The sequence below is a fragment of the Pristiophorus japonicus genome, chromosome 20 (assembly GCF_044704955.1).
Source record: "Pristiophorus japonicus isolate sPriJap1 chromosome 20, sPriJap1.hap1, whole genome shotgun sequence".
In the NCBI taxonomy this organism is placed as follows: domain Eukaryota; kingdom Metazoa; phylum Chordata; class Chondrichthyes; family Pristiophoridae; genus Pristiophorus; species Pristiophorus japonicus.
In genome coordinates, this window is record NC_091996.1 from 86,246,008 (window position 1) to 86,270,579 (window position 24,572).

Below are 24,572 nucleotides of genomic sequence, written 5' to 3' on the forward strand. Positions count from 1 at the left end.
ATTGTTTCCTCAGGACGTTGTCAGGCCCAAACTCTTCACCTCTCGACGGCGTCTCACTAGCCATCGGCCCAGCGGCTTCACCCAACTGCGAGCTGACCTACCCCGAGACCTGGATACCCATGGACTCCAGCATGGACTTCATCAAGGTGCCCATGGCGTTGGATGACAAGGCCTACCGGGTGGTGCACAGCCTCTTCCACAAGACCATGGCAGAAACCAAATTCATCATCCTGAGTATATCACGGGTACAAAACCAATTTCTCTGGGACAAGTACACCAGGTAAGGAGCGGTGATGGGAGGCTGAGGGGAGAGGGGGGTGGGGGAGCAGTGGGGGGCGGCGGGCGCGGAGGAGGGAGGAGGGGCAGGTTTAAAATTCTCATCCTTGCTTTCAAACACCTCCATGGCCCCTCGACCCTCCCCATAAAGGGCAGGGAAGTGGAGCTGAGTCCATGATCGGATCAGCCACGATGGTATTAAATGGCGGAGCAGGCTCGAGGGGCCGAATGGCCGACTCCTGCTCCGATTTCTTACGTTCTTATTTCTCCCTATCTCCTCCAACTAGAGATCTCTGCGCTCTTCTAATTCTGGCCTCTTGAGCGTTACCCCCCCCAACCCCCACCCATCCCATTTCCATCGTCCCACCGTTAGAATCATAGAAATTTACAGCACGGAAGGAGGCCATTCGGCCCATCGTGTCCGCACCGGCCGACAAAGAGCCACCCAGCCTAATCCCACTTTCCAGCTCTCGGTCCGTAGCCCTGCAGGTTACGGCATTTCAGGTGCACATCCAAGTACTTTTTAAATGTGGTGAGGGTTTCTGCCTCTACCACCCTTTCAGGCCGTGAGTTCCAGACCCCCACCACCCTCTGGGTGAAGACATTTCCCCTCAAATCCCCTCTAAACCTCCCCCCAATTACTTTAAATCTATGCCCCCCTGGTTGTTGACCCCTCCGCTAAGGGAAATAGGTCCGTCCTATCCACTCTATCCAGGCCCCTCATCATTTTATACACCTCAATAAGGTCTCCCCTCAGCCTCCTCTGTTCCAGAGAAAATAACCCCAGCCGATCCAATCTTTCCTCATCGCTAAAATTCTCCAGTCCAGGCAACATCCTGGTAAATCTCCTCTGTACCCTCTCCAGTGCAATCCCATCTTTCCTGTAATGTGGTGACCAGAACTGCACGCAGTACTCCAGCTGTGGCCTAACTAGTCTTTTATACAGTTCAAGCATAACCTCTCTGCTCTTGTATTCTATGTTGCCTGGGCCTCAAGCTCTGGAACTTCCTGCCTAGACCTCTCTGCTTCTCTCTCTCCTCCTCCCAGACGCTGCTTTTAAAAACCTACCTCTTTGACCAAGCTTTTGGTCAGCTGTCCTAATAACTTCTTCTGTGGCTCGGTGTCAAATTTTGTGTCTGATAACGCCCCCGTGTGGAGCCTTGGGACGCTATAGGCGCTATATAAATGCAAGTTGCTGTTAGGTTAGACATTGATGTAAAGGCTCACATGCAAGGGTTCAGAACAGAGGGAGCTTTACATATCTTCGAGCTTAGAACATAAGAATTAGGAGCAGGAGTCGGCCATTCGGCCCCTCGAACCTGCTCCGCCATTCAATAAGATCACGGCTGATCTTCGACCTCAACTCGATATTCCCGCGCTCTCCCCATATCCCTTGGTTTCCCTTTATATTCAAAAGGACTGTGGAGGCTCAGTCTTTGAGTATATGCAAGACAGAACTCGATGGCCTCGAGGTGAATCAAGGGTTGCATCTATTCGCCTCAACCACCCCCTGTGGTAGTGAGCTCCACTTTCTCCGGGTCAAGAGGTTTCTCCTGAATTCCCGATTGGGTTTTATATAGCCTCTTTTTTTTTTTTGTTCAAGCGGAGGAGGAACAAGGAATGTTTTACATCTTCTTCACGCTCCCTCAACGATTTTCGCTCTTGCCTCCCAACAGGAAAAAGGACTACATGTCTCGCAAGCTGTCTGACCGCGAGCGAGCGTTGAATGAGAAGCACTTGTTCCACGGGACCTCCCAGCTCTCCATTGACGGTATCTGCAAGCACAACTTTGACCCCCGGGTGTCCGGCAGGCACGCCACGCTCTACGGCCAAGGCAGCTACTTTGCCCGCAAGTCAAGCTACTCCCACCGGTACGCCCAGCGCTCCGCTGAGGGGCACCACTACATGTTCCTGTCCAAGGTGCTGGTCGGCAAGCACACCGTCGGCAAGCCCTCCATGCGGCGGCCCCCCGCCATCGTCGCGGGCTGCCCCAGTAGCGACCTCTTCAACTCCTGCGTGGACAGCGTCTACGACCCGCAGATCTTCGTCCTGTTCGAGAGCGACCAGTGCTTCCCGTATTTCGTGGTGAAGTACAAAGACACGGAGGCCAGTGTCGCGGCGAGATGACTGTCCGTCATCGCTCCCCCTCCGCCACCGGCGCCCCCTGGCGGCAGCGTGCACCGGCTGGCTACAGGCCGCACCACGTCCGACTCGCTTCCCAATCCCGCGACCTCCGCCCCCTTCGAAGGAGGACAAGGGCAGCGGGGGCGTGGGAATGCCACCACCTCCACGTATCCCTCCGAGTCACGCACGCACGCGGACGTATAATCGCCATTCCTTCATCGTCACTAGGTCAAAATCCTGGAACTCCCTCCCTAACAGCACCGTCACCACACGGGATTGCAGCGGTTCAAGATGGCGGCTCACCACCACCTTCTCAAGGGGCAACTAGAGGCAGGCAGCGAATGTCGGGCATGCCAGCAACGCCCACATCCCCCAAGAATTAATAATAATCTAAAGTACCATGATCCATGAGTCAATGGGTCAGGGAGAACGGAGAGGGAGGGGGGGAGATGACCGTGCTCATTTGCCAATGTTGAGGGCTCCTCTCTCGATCTCTTCAGGGACAATAGGAGCAGGAGGAAGCCATTCAGCCCCTCGGGCCCGCTCTTCCTTCAATTCCCTTGATCGTGTTTTTAGTCCGGGTCCGAAGCATTCTGATGGCTCCGTCTCAGCCACATAGGGATCGCTGGATAATCAAAGACCAATGTCTATCTGGTCTGCCTTCTGTGTCAGCCGTGGCTCAGTGGGCAGCACTCTCTCTCTCTCTCTCTCTCTCTCTCTCTTTGGCCCCTGAGTCTGAAGGTCGTGGGTTCAAGTCCCACTCCAGGAACTTGAGCCCATAATCCAGGCCGACACTCCCAGTGCAGTGCTGAGAGAGTGCCGCACAGTCGGAGGTGCCGTCTTTCGGATGAGACGTTAAACCGAGGCCCCCGTATGCTCTCTCGGGTGAACGTAAAAGATCCTATTTCGGAGTTCTCCTAGGTGACCTGGGGGCCAATATTTATCCCTCAATCAACATCTCAAAAAACAGATTATCTGGGCCATTATCACACTGCTGTGTGTGGGAGCTTGCTGTGCGTAAATTGGCTGCTGCGTTTCCCGCATTACAACAGTGACTGCACTCCAAAAGTACTTCATTGGCTGTAAAGCGCTTTGAGACGTCCGGTGGTTGTGAAAGGCGCAATATAAATGCAAGTCTTTTGTTTTGCTACCACCCTGGTGTTCGCACGTTGCGACAATAATGGGAGTTGTTGAGCAAACGATCTCGGTCCATTAGTTGACAACAGACTCGGACTTGAGGTGAGGAAAATCCCTGTGGTTGGAGCAGCCCAAGGTTACCTGTCCTGCCCATACACGCCATGGCTCAAGTTACTCCCATGCTCTCTCCCGAAACGTCGTTGGTTGGAGAGAACACCCTTTTTTCCAATGATGCGTTGTGGTGACATAACTTGGTCGGTCGCCATTTCGCAAACAAAAGACTAGAACCTGTTCTGCTGACGACTCCTCCACCCCGGGCTAAAATATTTGTCCTGATAGCTTTTGGAAACCCTATCTGTTTCGGTCTCCCTCTCTTTCTCTCTCTCTCTCACGTTCTTTCTCTTTTCCCCTCCCCTCCCCTCTGCCGTACACCATTATACTCTCCTGGGGCCCTTGTCCTTGTTGATTAAGATTTTTTTTATTCGTTCCTGGGATGTGGGGCGTCGCTGGCAAGGCCGGCATTTATTGCCCATCCCTAATTGCCCCTCGAGAAGGTGGTGGTGAGCCGCCTTCTTGAACCGCTGCAGTCCGTGTGGTGAAGGTGCTCCCACAGTGCTGTTAGGGAGGGAGTTCCAGGATTGTGACCCAGCGACGATGAAGGAACGGCCGATATATTCCCAAGTCGGGATGGTGTGTGACTGGGAGGGGAACGTGGAGGTGGTGGTGTTCCCATGCGCCTGCTGCCCTTGTCCTTCTAGGGGGGAGAGGTCGCGGGTTTGGGAGGTGCTGCTGAAGAAGCCTTGGCAAGTTGCTGCAGTGCATCTTGTAGACGGTGCACACTGCAGCCAGGGGGCGCCGGTGGTGGAGGGAGTGAGTGTTGAAGGTGGTGGGTAGCGTGCCCATCGAGCGGGCTGCTTTGTCCTGGATGGTGTCGAGCTTCTCGAGTGTTGTTGGAGCTGCACTCATCCAGGCAAGTGGGGAGTGTTCCCTCACATTCCTGACTTGTGCCTTGTAGATGGTGGAGAGGCTTTGGGGAGTCAGGAGGTGAGACACTCGTCGCAGAATACCCAGCCTCTGACCCGCTCTAGTAGCCACAGTATTTATGTAGCTGGTCCAGTTAAGTTTCTGGTCAATGGTGACCCCCAGGATGTTGATGGTGGAGGATTCGGCGATGGTAATGCCGTTGAATATCAAGGGGAGGTGGTTAGACTCTCGCTTGAATCCTTTCTCGTTTGTTGTCCTCTTTCCCTCTGCAACCCTCCCCCAAAACTTTCTGCACCGTGTTCCAGACCTTGCCAAACTGTGGTTGAATGCATCAATCGAAACATAGAATGATAGGGCACAGAAGGAGGCCATTGGGCCCATTGTGCCGGCTCTTTGAAAGAGCTCTTCAATCAGTCCCCCTCCCCCCTGCTCTTTCCTGATAGCCTAGTAATTAATTTCTCCTTCAGGTATTGATCCAATTCCCTGTTTGAAAGTCACTATTGAATCTGCTCCCACCGTTCTTTCAGGCAGCGCGTTCCCGATCGCAACAACTCGGTGCGTACAAACATTCTCCTCATCGCCCCCTTCTGGTTTGTCACCTTAATTCTGTGTCCCCTGACCTAGCAGAGGGGTCAATAACCAGGGGGGGGTGGGTGGGGGTGCGTAGATTTAAAAGTCATTGGGGGGAGGTTTAGAGGGGATTTGAGGGGAGATTTCTTCACCCAGAGGGTGCTGGGGGTCTGGAACTCACGGCCTGAAAGGGTGGTAGAGGCAGAAACCCTCACCACATTTAAAAAGTACTTGGATGTGCACCTGAAGTGCCGTAACCTGCAGGGCTATGGACCGAGAGCTGGAAAGTGGGATTAGGCTGGGTGGCTCTTTGTCGGCCGGCGCGGACACGATGGGCCGAAATGGCCTCCTCCCGTGCCGTAGCTTTCTATGATTCTAAAACCCCCTCGTGGTTTTGAACGGCTCCGTCAAACCTCCCTTTCACCACCTCTGATCTATGGGGAGCCTCCCCAGTCTCTCTCCCCACATCACTGCAGTCCCTCGTCCCAGAGACCGTTCGAGTAAATCCCCTCCGTGCCCTCTCTCCCTCTCTCGGGCAGGAAACCGCCCGACCCACCAGTCTTTTATCGCTGCAACAAAAATGTCTCTGGCCGCTTCGACGGGGAACCAGAATTCCTTTCCCATTGAGGGCAGAGGGTGGCCTTCCATCACGATCGTAGGACGAGGCATCACAGGAGGAGGCCTTTGGTCCCGCCAGGACCTCTTTGGCCGAGTTAAGAGTCCGAGGGCAGCGGAGGACGGCCTATCACGTAGCTGGGATCCAGGGGATGTGTTTTTTTTTTTAGAAAGACTCGACCTTCCGACCAGCCCAGTTGTGCCCTGCGCACTGTTTGTACTGTCGAATGTGTGTGTATATAAGAAATTTTAGATTTTATTTATTCTGATGTCTGGTACTTGTATAAAACAAAAACACAAAAAACAAAAGGAAATGCAATGTAATTTTTCTAAAATAACGCTGTAAATAAAAAGATTTTTGATTACTGAAGTGAAGGCTGAATGGTTTCCATGGCAACGGAAGGCCCGTTTTGAGTGCGGGGCTCTCTGGAGCAGTGAGGCTTTTCACATGGGGTCTTTAATCGGCCTGCCTTGCGGTAACTAGGCCACAACCAGAGTTCTCGTGTCTCCAAACAGAAGACAGACCTTAGACCGTGTTTAAAAAGTTGGGCAAGGCCCACACACAATTCAGCCAATTGGTTGCATTAAAACAGAACTAACTGTGTGGTCGCAAACCCTGACCTTTCACCCCACCCCGGGTTCAAATGTCACCCAGACTGATGGGGAGCGGGCCTACAGAATAGCGGTAATGGGTTATCTTGCTCCGTCAAACACAATGGGTGAGGTAGGAATATTCCAATCCTGCAGTGTGGAGGGGGTTGCTATTCTCTCTTGAGGCTCAGGACAATTTTAATTTCGGTGGTGGGGTTAAGACGGGCCACACTGGACCGACTGTCCCCTTACGCACCTGCCCGCCCAATTTTCATTTCGGTTGACTTCTCTGTGTTTCAACCAGTGGCTCAGTGGGTAGCACGCTCCCGCCTCTGAGATAGAAGGTCATGGGTTCGAGTCCCACTCCGGATACTTGAGCCTATAATCCAGGCCCGACACTCCCAGTGCAGTACTGCGGGAGTGCTGCACTGTCGGAGGGGCAGTACTGAGGGAGCGCCGCACTGTCGGTAGGGCAGTACTGAGGGAGCGCCGCACTGTCGGAGGGGCAGTACTGCGGGAGTGCTGCACTGTCGGAGGGGCATACTGAGGGAGCGTCGCACTGTCGGAGGGGCAGTACTGAGGGAGTGCTGCACTGTCGGAGGGGCAGTACTGAGGGAGCGTCGCACTGTCGGAGGGGCAGTACTGAGGGAGTGCCGCACTGTCGGAGGGGCAGTACTGAGGGAGCGTCGCACTGTCGGAGGGGCAGTACTGAGGGAGTGCTGCACTGTCGGAGGGGCAGTACTGAGGGAGCGCCGCACTGTCGGAAGGGCAGTACTGCGGGAGCGCTGCTCTGTCGGAGGGGCAGTACTGAGGGAGCGCCGCTCTGTCGGAGGAGCAGTACTGAGGGAGCGCCGCACTGTCGGGGGGGCAGTAATGAGGGAGCGCCGCACTGTCGGAGGGGCAGTACTGAGGGAGCGCCGCTCTGTCGGAGGGGCAGTACTGAGGGAGCGCCGCTCTGTCGGAGGAGCAGTACTGAGGGAGCGCCGCACTGTCGGGGGGGCAGTAATGAGGGAGCGCCGCTCTGTCGGAGGGGCAGTACTGAGGGAGCGCCGCACTGTCGGAGGGGCGGTGCTGAGGGAGTGCCGCACTGTCGGAGGGGCGGTGCTGAGGGAGTGCTGCACTGTCGGGGGGGCCGCTCTGTCGGAGGGGCAGTACTGAGGGAGTGCCGCACTGTCGGGGGGGCAGTACTGAGGGAGCGCCGCTCTGTCGGAGGGGCAGTACTGCGGGAGTGCTGCACTGTCGGAGGGGCAGTACTGAGGGAGTGTCGGAGGGGCAGTACTGAGGGAGCGCCGCACTGTCGGAGGGGCAGTACTGAGGGAGCGCCGCACTGTCGGAGGGGCAGTACTGAGGGAGCGCCGCACTGTCGGAGGGGTGGTGCTGAGGGAGTGCCGCACTGTCGGGGGGGCAGTGCTGAGGGAGTGTCGGAGGGGCAGTACAGAGGGAGTGCCGCACTGTCAGAGGGGCGGTACTGAGGGAGCACTGCACTGTCAGAGGGTCAATGCTAAGGGAGCGCCGCATTGTCGGAGGGGCAGTACTGAGGGAGTGCTGCACTGTCGGAGGGGCCGGACTGAGGGCGCCCCGCACTTTTGGCGGGACAGTACTGAGGGAGTGCTGGACTGTCCGAGGGGGCAGTACTGAGGGAGTGCCGCACTGTCGGAGGGGGCAATACTGAGGGAGACGTACTGTCGGAGGGACAGTGCTGAGGGAGACGTACTGTCGGAGGGGGCAGTACTGAGGGAGCGCCGCACTGTCGGAGAGGCCGTCTTTCGGGATGCGACGTTAAACCGAGAATCCCGTCTGCTCTCTCGGCTGGATGTAAAAGATCCCACGACATCTATTGGAAGAAACGCAAGGATGGGGGAGGGGGTTTGTCTCCCCGGTGTCCTGGGCGGCCAATATTTATCCCTCAACCAACATCACTTTAAAAAAAAGCACGTTATCTACTTATTATCCCATTGCTGTGTGTGGGAGCTTGCTGTGCGCAGATTGGCTGTCCGCGTTCCCTGCACTCCAGCACTGACTGCGTTTCAACGGTACTTCACGGGCTGTGTGGCGCGCTGGGACGTCCGGTGGCCGTGAAAGACGCGAATGCCTCTTCCTTCTGGGGGCAGGGCCTCCCTTCAATGTTCATTCTCCACACGGGATCCTTGGCGGTGTTGGCTACTTGACCGCGGGCGGTGATGGGGGCTTGGCAAAGACCGACACCGCTCTCCCTGAAGGTGCACGTTCCATCGGTGGGTGATTTGATCTAATTTAATTTAATTGTGTTGTTTTTTTTCATTCATTCTTGGGATGTGGACATCACAGACAAAGCCGGCATTTATTGCCATGCCCAACAGTTGCCCCTTTAGATGATGGCAGGCCTTCCTCTCGAGGCAGCTGATTGGACGACATTGAGAGCGGACAACAACAACAACTTGCAATTACATAGAGCCTTTAGCACGGTCAAACGTCGCCGGGCACTGCACAGGAGCAATTATCAGACCGAATTTGACACCGAGCTGCATAAGGAGATATTAGGGCTTGGTCAGAGAGGTCGGTTTTAAGGAGCGTCTCAAAGGAGGAGAGAGAGGCAGAGAGGTTTAGGGAGGGAGTTCCAGAGCCCAGGCAACAGAAGGCACGGCCACCGATGGTGGAGCGATTATAATCAGGGATGGTCAGGAGGGCAGAATTAGAGGAGCGCAGAGATCTCGGGGGGGGGGGGGGGGGTTGTGGGGCTGGAGGAGATTACAGCGATAGGGAGGGGGCGAGCTATTTGAAAACGAGGATAAAGAATTTGGAAATTGAGGCATCGATTAACCGGGAGCCAATGGAAGTCGGCGAGCACAGGGGCTGATGGGAGAAAGAGAGAGAGAGAGAAAGAGCGAAAGAAAGAGAAAGAAACAGAGAGAATGAAAGAAAGAGAGCGAGAGAAAGGAAAGTAAAATGGAGAAAGAAAGACTTGTGTTATGTAATGATGTGTGTATCGTCCCAGTACCTTAAATGTAATGTAAGTACTATGCCACACCACAGAGGGCGCTGCGGTGGGAAACCCTGGTAGTACCTGTAACAAGGACTATATAAGGCTGACCACCACACCTGGGAGGCACTCTGGAGCTGAACAATAAAGGACGAAGGTCACAGCAGTTAGACTTACACCAGACCGTGTGGAGTCAGTGATTTGTGTGCCACATACACCACAACTTGGATTTATAAGGCGCCTTTGGTGTAGGTGAGCGGGACTCGGTGCGAGTTGGGACAGGGGCAGCTGTAGTTTATGTCGGGTGGAACATACCCTGGGATGGTAGCGACTGGCAGAGGCCCACTGGTTTGGGGGGTGTGGGGGGGGGGGGAAAAGGGCGTAAAGCAGCAGCCACGGAAACCGCAGTTCTCCCAGCTTGGGCCCGGCTGGAAGTCAATTCGGACGGAATGCCGTGCCGTGTGACTCCCAGCGAGGGAGCAGCCCACACACACCAAAGACCTGACGTCCTATTTGCCAGCCTCTCGGAGAGAGTCTCCGCCCACCCGGGGCAGGTTCTCACCTTCTGCAGGGTGACTTGGACAGGTTAGGTGAGTGGGCAAATGCATGGCAGATGCAGTATAATGTGGATAAATGTGAGGTTATCCACTTTGGGGGCAAAAACGTGAAGGCAGAATATTATCTAAATGGCGGCAGATTAGGAAAAGGGGAGGTGCAACGAGACCTGGGTGTCATGGTTCATCAGTCATTGAAAGTTGGCATGCAGGTACAGCAGGCGGTGAAGAAGGCAAATGGCATGTTGGCCTTCATAGCAAGAGGATTTGAGTACAGGGGCAGGGAGGTGTTGCTACAGTTGTACAGGGCCTTGGTGAGGCCACACCTGGAATATTGTGTTCAGTTTTGGTCTCCTAATCTGAGGAATGACATTCTTGTTGTTGAGGGACTGCAGCGAAGGTTCACCAGACTGATTCCCGGGATGGCAGGACTGACATATGAGGAGAGACTGGATCAACTGGGCTTGAATTATCTGGAGTTTAGAAGGATGAGAGGAGATCTCATAGAAACATATAAAATTCTGACGGGACTGGACAGGTTAGATGCAGGAAGAATGTTCCCGATGTTGGGGAACCAGGGGTCACAGTCTAAGGATAAGGGGTAAGCCATTTAGGACCGAGATGAGGAGAAACTTCTTCACTCAGAGAATTGTGAACCTGTGGAATTCTCTACCGCAGAGAGTTGTTGAGGCCAGTTCGTTGGATATATTCAAAAGGGAGTTAGATGTGGCCCTTACGGCTAAAGGGATCAAGGGGTATGGCGAGAAAGCAGGAATAGGGTACTGAAGTTGCATGTTCAGCCATGATCTTATTGAATGGTGGTGCAGGCTCGAAGGGCCGAATGGCCTACTCCTGCATCTATTTTCTATGTTTCTACCACAGGAGGTGAGACAGTGCAAAACAGAAAGAAAGAAAGAGGGTGAAAGAGAGAGAAAGTGGGGAAGAAAGAAACACAGGGGTGTATGGAAAGGGAGAAGGAGGTTGAATGATTGAGAGAGGAAGGACAGCGCAAGAGAGAAACACACAGGCGGAGACAGAGCGAGAGAGAAAGGAGGGTGAAAGATAGAGAGAGCGAGAAATACAGGGAAAGAGAGATAAAGGACAGAGAGAGGAAGTCTGTGAGTGAAAGACTTGCATTTATATAGCGCCTTTCACGGCCACCGGACGTCTCAAAGTGCTTCACAGCCAGTGAAGTACTTTTGGAGTGTAGTCACTGTTGTAATGTGGGAAACGCAGCAGCCAATTTGTGCACAGCAAGCTCCCACTCACAGCAATGTGATAATGACTCAGATCATCTGTTTTTGTTATGGTGATTGAGGGATAAATATTGGCCCCAGGACACCGGGGAGAACTCCCCCTGCTCTTCTTTGAAATAGTGGCCATGGGATCTTTTACATCCACCTGAGAGAGCAGACAGGGCCTCGGTTTAACATTTCATCCAAAAGATGGCCCCTCCGACAGTTCGGCACTCCCTCAGCACTGCCCCTCCGACAATACGGCGCTCCCTCAGTACTGCCCGTCCGACAATGCGGCGCTCCCTCAGTACTGCCCCTCCGACAGTGCGGCGCTCCCTCAGCACTGACCCTCCGACAGTGCAGCACTCCCTCAGCACTGCTCCTCCGACAGTGCGGCGCTCCCTCAGCACTGCTCCTCCGACAGTGCGGTGCTCCCTCAGTACTGCCCCTCCGACAGTGCGGCGCTCCCTCAGTACTGCCCCTCCGACAATGCGGCGCTCCCTCAGTACTGCCCCTCCGACAGTGCAGCACTCCCTCAGCACTGACCCTCCGACAGTGCGGCGCTCCCTCAGCACTGCCCCTCCGACAATGCGCCGCTCCCTCAGTACTGCCCCTCCGATAGTGCAGCACTCCCTCAGCACTGACCCTCCGACAGTGTGGCGCTCCCTCAGTACTGCCCTTCCGACAGTGCAGCACTCCCTCAGCACTGACCCTCCGACAGTGTGGCGCTCCCTCAGTACTGCCCCTCCGACAGTGCAGCACTCCCTCAGCACTGACCCTCCGACAGTGCGGCGCTCCCTCAGCACTGCCCCTCCGACAATGCGCCGCTCCCTCAGTACTGCCCCTCCGATAGTGCAGCACTCCCTCAGCACTGACCCTCCGACAGTGCGGCACTCCCTCAGCACTGCCCCTCCGACAGTGCAGCGCTCCCTCAGCACTGACCCTCCGACAGTGCGGCGCTCCCTCAGAGCTGGCACTGGAGAGAGGGAAAAAGGCGGAGAGAGAGAGAGAAAGGAGGGTGAGAGTCAGAGGGGAAAAAAGTGAGTGAAGTTATAATCTGAGCAGGTCAGCGGAGCTTTGCTCTGGTCTGAGCCTCTCGCTGCAGATTAAACATGCAAAGCTCACTTGGGCCTTCCCACCTGGCCCTGCCTATCGAGAGCCACCCGCAGAGAAAGACCGCATTCCAACGGTATCAGTAGAGGGAGGGATTGTGCAAGTGACATGATTAATGATGGGCCAGGAATTCCTGGGTGGTTAACTCAACAGTGCAGCTGATTCGGCAAGTGGGGAGCGACAGGCTGAGACTGAGGCCTACATTGCCGAGGCCTCTGACACGCCGAGTGATGTCGCCATGCGTTTACAGTCTCTCGCACGCTTCAGAAGGTTATGGGTTCCACTCCCACTCCAGGGACTCGAGCGCATAAATCCAGGGCTGACACTCCCAGTGCAGTACTGAGGGAGCGCCGCACTGTCGGAGGGGCAGTACTGAGGGAGCTCTGCACTGTCGGAGGGGCAGTACTGAGGAGTGCCGCACTGTCGGAGGGGCAGTACTGAGGGAGCATTGCACTGTCGGAGGGGCAGTACTGAGGGAGCGCCGCACTGTCGGAGGGGCAGTACTGAGGGAGCGCCACACTGTCGGAGGGGCAGTACTGAGGGAGCCCCGCACTGTCGGAGGGGCAGTACTGAGGGAGCACCGCACTGTCGGAGGGGCAGTACTGAGGGAGCCCCGCACTGTCGGAGGGGCAGTACTGAGGGAGCGCCGCACTGTCGGAGGGGCAGTACTGAGTGAGCGCCGCGTTGTCGGAGGGGCAGTACTGAGGGAGCATTGCACTGTCGGAGGGGCAGTACTGAGGGAGCGCCGCACTGTCGGAGGGGCAGCACTGAGGGAGCCCCGCACTGTCGGAGGGGCAGTACTGAGGGAGCACCGCACTGTCGGAGGGGCAGTACTGAGGGAGCCCCGCACTGTCGGAGGGGCAGTACTGAGTGAGCGCCGCGTTGTCGGAGGGGCAGTACTGAGGGAGTGCCGCGTTGTCGGAGGGGCAGTACTGAGGGAGCCCCGCACTGTCGGAGGGGCAGTACTGAGGGAGCATTGCACTGTCGGAGGGGCAGTATTGAGGGAGCGCCGCGCTGTCGGAGGGGCAGTGCTGAGGGAACATTGCACTGTCGGAGGGGCAGTACTGAGGGAGCGCCGCGCTGTCGGAGGGGCAGTACTGAGGGAGCGCCGCACTGTCGGAGGGGCAGTACTGAGGCAGTGCCGCGTTGTCGGAGGGGCAGTACTGAGGGAACATTGCACTGTCGGAGGGGCAGTACTGAGGGAGTGCCGCACTGTCGGAGGGGCAGTACTGAGTGAGCGCCGCACTGTCGGAGGTGCCGTCTTTCGGATGAGACGTTAAACCGAGGCCCCGTCTGCTCTCTCAGGTGGATGTAAAAGATTCCAGGGCATTATTTCGAGGAAGAGCAGGGGGAGTTCTCCCCGGTGTCCTGGGGCCAATATTTATCCCTCAATCAACATCACTAAAACAGATTATCTGGGTCATTATCACATTGCTGTGTGTGGGAGCTTGCTGTGCGCAAATTGGCTGCTGCGTTTCCCACATTACAACAGTGACTACACTCCAAAAGTACTTCATTGGCTGTGAAGTGCTCTAAGACGTGTGGTGGTTGTGAAAGGCGCTATATAAATGCAAGTCTATCTTTCTTTCCTCTGCTCCTGTGCAGACGGTGAATGGAACGCAAGTGTGGTTGTTGCTGGGACGCTGGGCTCCCGGGGAACATCACCTCAGCCCCTGGCATCGTTCAGTCACTCGAGCAGCCAGTCACAGGGGCCGTGGAGGGAGGCTGGAATGGGCGCAACTCCTGCTGTCTAAGCGCCCAGGTCGATTGCAGCAGGCCCATTTGTGTGGTATCTGTCAACACCACCTCTCGCTCGTGACAATCCACCACAAGCTCCACTGACTCACCAGGTGACTGCAACCCTGCCCCCAGGAAAGATCAATGCTATCTGCAGAGTTGGAAGGTGGAGAGAGGCGGTCTCCAATTGTACAGAGCAAGATCCCACAAGCAGCAAACGAGACGAAGCAATTGTTAATCTGCGCTGTCTCCCCTCGCTCGCTGTTTCTCTCTCTATCTTTCACCCTACTTTCTCTCTCGCTCTGTCTGTGCGATCAGAGCACTTGAGGGGAAGGCTTGGCGTTCTCTCCAATTAGCGGCCGTGGGTATCTTTTATATCCACCCGAGAGAACAGACAGGGTCTCACCAGAAAGACGGCCCCCTCTGACAGTGTCAGCCGTGGCTCAGTGGGTAGAACTCTCGCGTCTGAGTCAGAAGGTCGTGGGTTCAAGTCCGACTCAGAGACTCGAGCACAAAAATCTAGGCCGACACTCCCAGTGCAGTGCTGAGGGAGTGCCGCACTGTCGGAGGGGCAGTACTGAGGGAGCGCCGTACTGTCGGAGGGGCAGTACTGAGGGAGCGCCGCACTGTCGGAGGGGCAGTACTGAGGGAGTGCCGCACTGTCGGAGGGGCAGTACTGAGGGAGCGCCGCGCTGTCGGAGGGGCAGTACTGAGGGAGCATCGCACTGTCGGAGGGGCAGTACTGAGGGAGCGCCGCACTGTCGGAGGGGCCGTCTTTCAGATGAGACGGTAAACTGAGGCCCCGTCTGCTCTCTCAGGTGGATGTAAAAGATCCCACGGCCACTATGTCGAAGAAGAGCGAGGCAGTTCTCCCCGGTGTCCTGGGGCCAATATTTATCCCACAATCAACATAACAAAAAAACAGATGATCTGGGTCATTATCACATTGCTGTGTGTAGGAGCTTGCTGTGCACAAATTAGCTGCCGTATTTCCCACATTACAACAGTGACTACACTACAAAAGTACTTCATTGGCTGTAAAGTGCTTTGGGACGTCTGGACTTCCTGCTTGTGAGATCTTACTGTGTGTAAACTGGCTGCCACGTTTCCTTACAATAGCAAGACTATCGTGGACTATCGATGAACCTCTGGTAGGAATGTTCTGTCTAAGCACTCCCATGACCCCCAAAGATATTCGGACAGATAATCCATACCGCCACCCCTCCACTGGTCATCGCTGACCTCCAGACCCTCTTCCGCGCCTCAGCTCCGTGGTCATGGTTAGAGTCTGAACACAGTCAGTTTTGGGGGTGGGGAAAGTGGGGGAGGGGTAGTGTGCCTAGGATTGTGTCTCAGTACCCGTGGGCGAGGGAGGAGACGAACACAGAAGCCAGCGGTGATTCTTGCTCCCGTTTGGCAGGACGCCCCCCCCGGGACAGGATCGGTCTCGGCCACGACGCCCCCATAGTCGAAGAGCCCACCAGCGCTCAGTCTGCCACCTGCGTCTGTGGAACCCAGATCCCAAGCGCCTTCAGGACACGTGGGGCGGAGGGGAAGCGAGACTTTTTTTTGACAGGAAAGTACTTTGGGCTGGATTTTCCAGTCCTTCGCGCTACGGATTTCGCCACGGAGCGGGGCAAAAGGCGGCGTTCTGGTCTCCCGCGCCCCGCCGCGATCCTCCGGTACGTTTTAGCGGCAGCGCCCAGAGCTGCACTGGGTGTGCAACATCTCTCGCTGTTAGATGCAGGAAGAATGTTCCCGATGTTGGGGAAGTCCAGAACCAGGGGTCACAGTCTAAGGATAAGGGGTAAGCCATTTCGGACCGAGATGAGGAGAAACTTCTTCACTCAGAGAATTGTGAACCTGTGGAATTCTCTACTACAGAGAGTTGTTGAGGCCAATTCGTTCGATATATTCAAAAGGGAGTTAGATGTGACCCTTACGGCGAAAGGGATCAGGGGGTATGGAGAGAAAGCAGGAATGGGGTACTGAAGTTGCATGATCAGCCATGATCACATTGAATGGCGGTGCAGGCTCGAAGGGCCGAATGGCCTACTCCTGCACCTATTGTCTATGACACTGGTGCGAGTTTGGACTTTTCACCGATGCTTCTGCCCGGAAGCGCGCCCACAATGGCTCCTGGGAAACCAGTGCGGTCCAGCGATCCCAGCGGCGGTGAGCGAGGTAAAGCGCTCCGAAGGTCAGTTGCGAGTGCTTGCGCTTTTAATTTTTTTTTGTGATTTGTGTTGTGGAGGCGTGGGTGATGATTTGGGAATGTTTTTGTGGAGGGGGAGTTTAAAGCTTTTCCCCTCCCCCCCCCCGGGCCTCTCGCGGAGCGCACACGTTCCGGCACTTTACTTGGCCAGTTTCCCGTCCTGGCGCCGCGAGAGGTCGTACAACGCCTCCCTTCGTGCCGCGCCCCCTGACGCAGGGCCCAGACGTCCGTACCAAAGCGTAAACGATTCCCGGCCGGTAACTCTCCCGCCCCGGAAACAGAAAAGCCCCAAAAAATCCGGCCCTTGATCAGTCAAGCAGAGGCCCTGCTGGATGGAGATGAACGGGAAGGGTTGAGGCATTACTGCTGAAACCAAAAGGATAAATTGGCAGCCAAACAGCCCAGGCATCTGACGCTGACCAACGGCTCAGGAATGCTGGGGCTTCACTCCCTCCTGTTCCTGTCACCTCTCGAGTCTGAAGGTCATGGGCTCAAGCTTAGCAAGAATGCCATGCAATGTCTTCCCGTCATTTATATTTTTTGTGGCGGGGGTGGGGCAGTACTGCCCTTTCAAAAGTCCCTGCAGGAGAGTTTCTTTTCAATTTAAAAGCCAACACATTGGCAGTGGGGGAACCCCAGATCGAACCGCTCAACACAAACATTGACATCAAGGCCCCTGGAGAGGGTGCAGAGGTTAACCAGCGCGGTACCAGGGATGTGGGACTTCAGTTATGTGCAGACACTGGAGAAGTTTAATTCGCCTTACTGCAATTTTGGTTTCCGTATTTACGAAAGGATATACTTGCTTTGGAGGCAGTTCAGAGAAGGTTGACTCGGTTGACTCCAGGGATGAGGGGGTTGACTTATGAGGAAAGGTTGAGTAGGTTGGGCCTCTGCTCATTGGAATTCAGAAGAATGAGAGGTGATCTTATCAAAATGTATAAGAATTTGAGGGGGCTTGACAAGGTGGATGCAGAGAGGATAAGTCCAGAACCAGGGGTCACAGTCTAAGGATAAGGGGTAAGCCATTTAGGACCGAGATGAGGAGAAACTTCTTCACCCAGAGAGTGGTGAACCTGTGGAATTCTCTACCACAGAAAGTAGTTGAGGCCAATTCACTAAATATATTCAAAAGGGAGTTAGATGAAGTCCTTACTACTCGGGGGATCAAGGGGAATGGCGAGAAAGCAGGAAGGGGATACTGAAGTTTCATGTTCAGCCATGAACTCATTGAATGGCAGTGCAGGCTAGAAGGGCTGAATGGCCTACTCCTGCACCTATTTTCTATGTTTCCACTGATGGGGGAGACTAGAACTAGGGGACATGACCTTAGAATAAGGGGCCGCCCGTTTAAAACTGAGATGAGGAAGAATTTCTTCTCAGGGTTGTAAATCTGTGGAATTCGCTGCCTCAGAGAGCTGTGGAAGTTGGGACATTGAATATATTTAAGACAAAGATAAATATATTCTTAACCGATAAGGGAATAAGGGGTTATGGGGAGCGGGCGGGGAAGTGGAGCTGAGTCCCTGATCGGATTAGCCATGATCGCATTAAATGGCGGAGCAGGCTCGAGGGGCCGTATGGCCTACTCCTGCTCCTATTTCTTATGTTTTTATGTTCCAGGGTCTTGAGCACACAAAAAATCCAGGCCGACACTCCCAGTGCCAGCACTGAGGGAGTGCCGCACTGTCGGAGGTGCTGTCTTTCAGATGAGTCGTTAACCAAGGACCCGTCTGCTCTCTCGGGTGGATGTAAAAGATCCCACGGCCACTACTGGAAGAGCAGGGGAGTGCTCCCCGGTGTCCTGGGGCCAATATTTATCCCTCAACTAACATAACAAAAAAAGATTATCTGGGTCATTATCACATTGCTGTTTGTGGAAGCTTGCTGTGCGCAAATTGTCTGCCGCGTTTCCCACATTACAACAGTGACTACCCTCCAAAAGTACTTCATTGGCTGTAAAGCACTTTGAGTCGCCCGGTGATCGTGAAAGGCGCTATATAAATGCAAGTCTTTATTTTCTTTCTTGTTCGGATTGGGTTATCGAAGGTTCACTGTGATTAAACAGCCAGGGAGGAATCCATTGCCTCATCAGTGTGGGCAGGCTCTGATTGCTGCTCTCTGGGATGAGAGTGTTTTCCTGCTCTTTCCAGACTTGACTAATTCTCTTCAGATTCCCCATCCCAATTAAAGCACAGAAGTGCAAAGCAGATGCATGCCACAAGACCCACTCATGACCTCCGGTGAGCCCAGCCACAAAACAATCTTGTTCACCAATCACAGACAGCTGCACTTGGGAGTCACTAGTTTCTACAAGCACGCCTCTTAAAGGTACAACCCCCAATCTCTGCCAGCGCAGATCCAAGTAGATTAAAATCAAATTCAGAACAGTAGAGGGTGGGGGAAAACATAGAAACATTAGGCCCTTCGAGCCTGCACCACCATTCAATATGATCATGACTGATCATTCAACTTCAGTACCCCATTCCTGCTTTCTCTGCATACCCCCTAATCCCTTTAGCTGTACGGGCCACATCTAACTCTCTTTTGAATATATCCAACCAACTGGCCTCAACAACTTTCTGTGGTAGAGAATTCCACAGGTTCACCACTCTCTGAGTGAAGAAGTTTCTCCTCATCTCGGTCCTAAATGGCATACCCCTTATCCTTAGACTGTGACCCCTGGTTCTGGACTTCCCCCAACATCGGGAACATTCTTCCTGCATCTAACCTGTTCAAGCCGCAGGCAATAGAGGTGGCAAAAATTAAAATAAGCTTAACTAGCCCAAGTTCTGGAATTCCCTCCCTAAACGTCTCCACCTCTCTCCTCCTTTAAGATGCCCCATAAAACCTATCAAGCTTTTAGTCACCAGTCCCCGATATCTCTCTATGCAGCTCAGTGTCAAGTTTTAGTCTGATTACATTCCTGTGAAGCGCCTTGGGACATTTTACTACGCTGAACATAGGAACATGTGGCCATTCAGCACCTCGAGTCTGTTCTGCCATTCAATGAGATCCTGGCTGATCTGTGACCTAACTACATATACCCACCGTTGCCCCATATCTCTTAATACCTTTGGTTAACAAAAAATCCATCAATCTCCGAATTAAAATTAATTGACCTAGCATCAATTGCCTTTTACACACCCTTTGTGTGTAAAAGGGTTTCCAAAGTTCAGTCCTGAAAGGACTGGCTCTAACGTTTAGACTATGTCCTCCAGTCCTAGACTTGCCAACCAGCAGTACGTTTCTTTCTATCTACCCTATCTCTTCCCCTTAATATGCTGAAAAGGTTTTATAATAAGCCTTTCACGACCATCGGACGTCTTGAAGCGTGTTACAGCCAATGAAATACTTTCTTGGAGTGTAGTCACTGTTGTATGGTGGGAAGTTTCATGTTCAGCCATGAACTCATTGAATGGCGGTGCAGGCTAGAAGGGCTGAATGGCCTGCTCCTGCACCTATTTTCTATGTTTCTATGCATTGGCAGCAGCCAATTTGCACACAGCAAGCTCCCACAAACAGCAATGTGATAATGACCCAGATTAATATATTAGCGCTGCACTGGAGTGAGGGAGAAAGGAAAAGAAGGATGTGCGGAAAGGGCGAGAGGAGGTTCGTGTGGAACATAAACAGTGGCATAGAGCAGATCGGCCGAACGGTCGGTTTCCGTGCTTGTAAAGGCTGCGTAATATAAAAGCAAGTTGTTATAAATGCCTCCAATAAACCGGAAACATACAGCAGGTCCAACAGCACGTGTAACAGCGCGACAGTGGGTTAATGATTCCTCTTTCAGCTGCTGCTGTCCATAGAAACACAGAAAACAGGAGCAGTAGTAGGCCATTCGGCCCTTCGAGCCTGCACTGCCATTCAATATGATCATGGATGATTCTCTCTCTCAACACCATATTCCCACTTACGAACATCGTTTGATCACTGGTGTGTTGGCGTTGTTGCGGGCTGGGTGATGAGGGCAGGCTGTGATGGCCCCTGGTCTGTTCCCCGCTCCAGCTATCAATGCACAGGACAGGTTGCAGCGACTCGGCTTGTATTCCGAGTGGTTAAGGGGTGATCGAATCGAGGTGGCGATTGTTCAGCATTGATGTCAGGAAGCAACTCTCTCTCCTCAAAAAGTTGTTGAGGCCGGGGGGGTCAATTGAACATTTCAAAACGGAGATGGATAGACCTGTGCTGGGCTACGGAGCCAAGGCGGGTAGACAGCGTTAGGATACAGATCAGGCCAGGATCGAACGGAATGGTGGAAGAGGCTCGAGGGGCTGACTGGCCTCCTCCTATGCTCCACAGCGCAGGGTGTAGGCTGAAAGGTGTCGGAAACAGCCCAGGTAACAAGCCACAATCGCGAGAGAAAAACAGGAAGCCAGGTTCGGCTTGTGGCCCCGGATTCTGAGAAAGGTCAAAAAGCTGCAGACATCTGTGCAACATCCTGCTGTTAAAACAACCGCACCCGAGCCTCTGGCTGCAACACCCCACTGCAACCTACCCCTACCCACCGACAAACTGCACCCGCTCCCCACAAACTGCTCCCACTCCCTTCCCACAAACTGCACCCCTCTGCCCTCCCAAACTGTACCCCCTCCCTCCAATCTGCTCCCCCTCCCCACAATCTGCGTCCCCTGCCCCTCCAAACTGTACCCTCTCCCCACGAACTGTGCCCCCTCCCCCCCCCCCCCACAAATTGCCCTCCCCATTCCCCCTTGGCCTACAAACTCCACCCCCATCACCCCCCCCCCCCCACCCCAAAAACAAAAACACCTTTATTTATATAGTGCCTTTCACGATCACCGGACGTCTCAAAGCGCTTCACAGCCAATGAGGTACTTTTTGAAGTGCGGTAACTGTTAGAATGTAGGAACTGCAGCACAGCAAATGTGTGCGCACAGCAAGCTGCCACTGACAGCAATGTGATAAATGACCAGATCATCTGTTGGCTGAGGGATCAATACCGACTCAGGACACCGGGGAGAACGCCCCGAGCCCGTCTTCCAATAGTGGCCGTGGGGATCTTCTCCATCCACCTGGGAGAGCAGACGGAGCTTCGGTTTAACATCTCATCCAGAAGACGGCACCTCCGACAGTGCGGCGCTCCCTCAGCACTGTCCCCACTCAGCACTGCCCCTCTGACAGTGCGGCGCTCCCTCAGCACTGCCCCTCCGACAGTGCGGCGCTCCCTCAGTACTGCCCCTCCGACAGTGCGGCGCTCCCTCAGCACTGCCCCTCCGACAGCACGGCACTCCCTCAGTACTGCCCCTCCAACAGCACGGCACTCCCTCAGTACTGCCCCTCCGACAGTGCGGCGCTCCCTCAGTACTGCCCCTCCGACAGTGCGGCGCTCCCTCAGTACCGCCCCTCCGACAACACGGCACTCCCTCAGCACTGCCCCTCCGACAGTGCGGCGCTCCCTCAGCACCGCCCCTCCGACAGTGCGACGCTCCCTCAGTACTGCCCCTCCGACAGTGCGGCGCTCCCTCAGTACTGCCCCTCCGACAGCGCGGCGCTCCCTCAGCACCGCCCCTCCAACAGTGCGACGCTCCCTCAGTACTGCCCCTCCGACAGTGCGGAGCTCCCTCAGTACTGCCCCTCCGACAGTGCGGCGCTCCCTCAGTACTGCCCCTCCGACAGTGCGGCGCTCCCTCAGTACCGCTCCTCCGACAGCGCGGCGCTCCCGCAGCACTGCCCCTCCGACAGCGCGGCGCTCCCGCAGCACTGCCCCTCCGACAGTGCGGCGCTCCCGCAGCACCGCCCCTCCGACAGTGCGGCGCTCCCTCAGTACCGCCCCTCCGACACTCCCTCAGCACTGCCCCTCCGACAGTGCGGCGCTCCCTCAGCACTGCACTGGGAGTGTCAGCCTGGCTTACGTGCTCGAGTGTCTGGAGCGGGAGCTTGCTGTGCGCAAACGGGCATTATGACAGTGACTGCAAACACTTCATTGTCTGTGAAGCGCGGTGGGAGGTCCGGAGGTTGGCGAGAGGCTGAACAAGTTTGTTCTTCCCCAGCGAGCCAGTGTGCAAACGGGTGGTGTGATGGAGAAAATAAAGGATGTACCCACTCAATTCGGTGCTGACCGGGGACACCACGCTGGCCATTCGGCAACAGAGCACAAGGGCGGCAACTTCAAACGTGTAACAAAAAAAATTTAATGAAAAAAAAAACATTCTTCAAAATATTCTTTTAAAACAAAGGATATTAAGTAATAATAGATGTCAGCTGAAACAGATTATTATGCAGACATAATTTAAAGTATACATTTGGTTCCTCCTTTGAAAGCGGTTCTTGCCCCGACACCTGCTGCCGCACTGGTTGATGCCGTTACTGGGGTCGAGGCGGAACATGGGGGGGGGGGGGGGGGGGGGGGGGAATGGCGCCGACGCCTCCCCCCCCACCCCACCGGCTCGCTGGACAGGAGTCACATGTACAAAGCACATAGCACAAAACCGACACGTCAGTTCGCCCTCCGTCCCCTGCCCCGCAACACTGCTGGAAATACACTTCTCTCTCTCCCCCCCCCCCACCCACAAATTTACCCCCTCGGGGTGCAGTTCCGTGACCGTCCGCCACATGGGCCAGAGCGCGGGTGTCGGGAGCATATTCAATGGTGCAGGAGCGTCACAACGGGGTGTGTGTGTGTGTGTGTGTGTGTGTGCGCGTGGGCGAACAGGCCTTCGCCCCCACAGCCTCGAAGGGAGAGTCACGGGTTAGCATCGAAGGGCGGCAGCCCTGACCAATTCTAACCCCCGCCCCCCCCCCCCCCCCCCGCACAGGGGCACGATTGTTAATTGCAACCCCCGCCGGATCCCACCGCCAGCCCCTTCCCCCTCAGGTGAGAGCAGCTAACAATTCTGCCTGCTGTGGGACGGAGACTCGGTGACAACTACAAGGGGGTTTCTGCCTGCTTTCACTGCCCCTGGAAACATGGCAGGATCCCAGAGGCAATGGTAAATTCCGACCGGGACTTTTGGCTGGGAGAGTCCACTCAGGGGTTGGGTTAAGAACAACAGCGTGAAGTAATGCCTTTACAAAGCAGCGGGATGCGCGTCTCGATGCGTCAGGGTAGATCCTTCCTGTTCCTACGCACGAACGTTCCTATGCGCGGGGAAAACAGGGGACGGTTCGGCAGGACTGTGCCGTTCCTTTCTCTCTGCCTTCGTTTCCCCATATTCCCGGGGGTGGGGCGGGGGCAAGAGGGGTGGTCATCAGCAGCAACAGCAGCACCACCGCCCAGTCTCTGCTCACCCCCGCAGTCGAGGCCTCGTGCGAACGGCGGATTACAAGGAGAGGCCGCGGAGGTGGGCTCGAGGAATAGGAAACTTAAAATTCCAATGCTTAACGCACCCCCCTTCTGAACATAAACTTTAAATAAATGGCGGGTTAAATAAAAAAACAAACAAACACAGCAAGTCAGTCAGCACGAGAAAGAGAAAATGCCAGTCAACACTGTGCCAAGTCAGGTTCACTCCGATAAAAATCCACACGTTGACTTATTTTCCCTCTTTCCTGATGCTGACTGACCTTTTGTGAGTTTCCAAGTAATCTCCGTTTTAAATCCTGCTTTCTCTGCGGTTTTACCTGAACGTTAAAATAACTTGCAATTTAAGAGAACACTAGGCTGCAAACAAGGGCTAATTAAAGCCCAGGCAACTGGGGAAAATAAAATGACTAGAATGCCAACGTCGCATTTTCCAGTAGCAAGGTCGCCCCCCCCCCCCTCCAAACATCTCTATAACTGTGATTTATTTCACAGAAACAAAAATAAAACATAGTTTACCATGTTGGTGGACAACTGCTCATTTGGAAGAGCCAAGCAGCTTATCAGCCTCGTTTCCAAAATGGATGCCCCAAATCTAAAATGGCTGCCCTAGAGATTATGGCCTTGAGATTCCTCATGTTGTAAAGAGGCATAAAAATACTTAAAAAAAAAAAAAAAAAATGACACAGCAGTCTGCCGGAGCTAGGCGTGAAATCAAACCAAATTATGATGAAATAATAATTTGCACCTTCAATTGGGAGAAGGTGACTGCTTTAGTACCGGTGTGGTGTCACCCAGTAAGGTTCAAGAGATGGAAACGCCCCTTGTGGCATGCTACAAATGTCGTAAGATTAATTCTTTCCCTCTATTCCCCGCACCCCCCCTACCCTCCTCCCTATCCAACATGCAGGCAGAACCAATCTGCAATGGCCTCCAACAAGGCCCGTGTGCGCTACAGAGGCCATCAGAGCATATACTGCACAGAATTCCCGTCACTGCCGCCGACCGTGAGCGAGCCGGCCCAATGAGGAGCATTGGGCTATTCGGCCACAGGCTGCACCACAGAGCACGCACTTGTCTGCTGTTGGGATGAGTCGAGGCTGGGGCGCGACGCCGCCTGTTGCCAAATAGGCCACAGTGCACATTTCCCTGCAGAGGGGCAACATTAGGAGCTGGCTACTCTTCCCCCCCCCCCCCC

At 54.6% G+C, this 24,572-nt stretch overlaps 1 protein-coding gene across 2 annotated transcripts in view; it reads left to right on the forward strand.

Annotated features, from left to right (window-relative positions):
* LOC139232643 (protein mono-ADP-ribosyltransferase TIPARP-like) overlaps positions 1-4,115 on the forward strand; it is a 39,470-nt gene extending 35,355 nt beyond the window's left edge. For both annotated transcript variants that reach the window (XM_070863092.1, XM_070863091.1), the window contains exons 5-6: positions 14-280; positions 1,953-4,115. In XM_070863092.1, the coding sequence (XP_070719193.1) occupies positions 14-280; positions 1,953-2,403 (718 nt within the window). In that variant the 3' untranslated portion in view covers positions 2,404-4,115. The remainder of the gene's footprint in view (positions 1-13; positions 281-1,952) is intronic.
* The last annotated feature ends 20,457 nt before the right edge of the window (positions 4,116-24,572 follow it).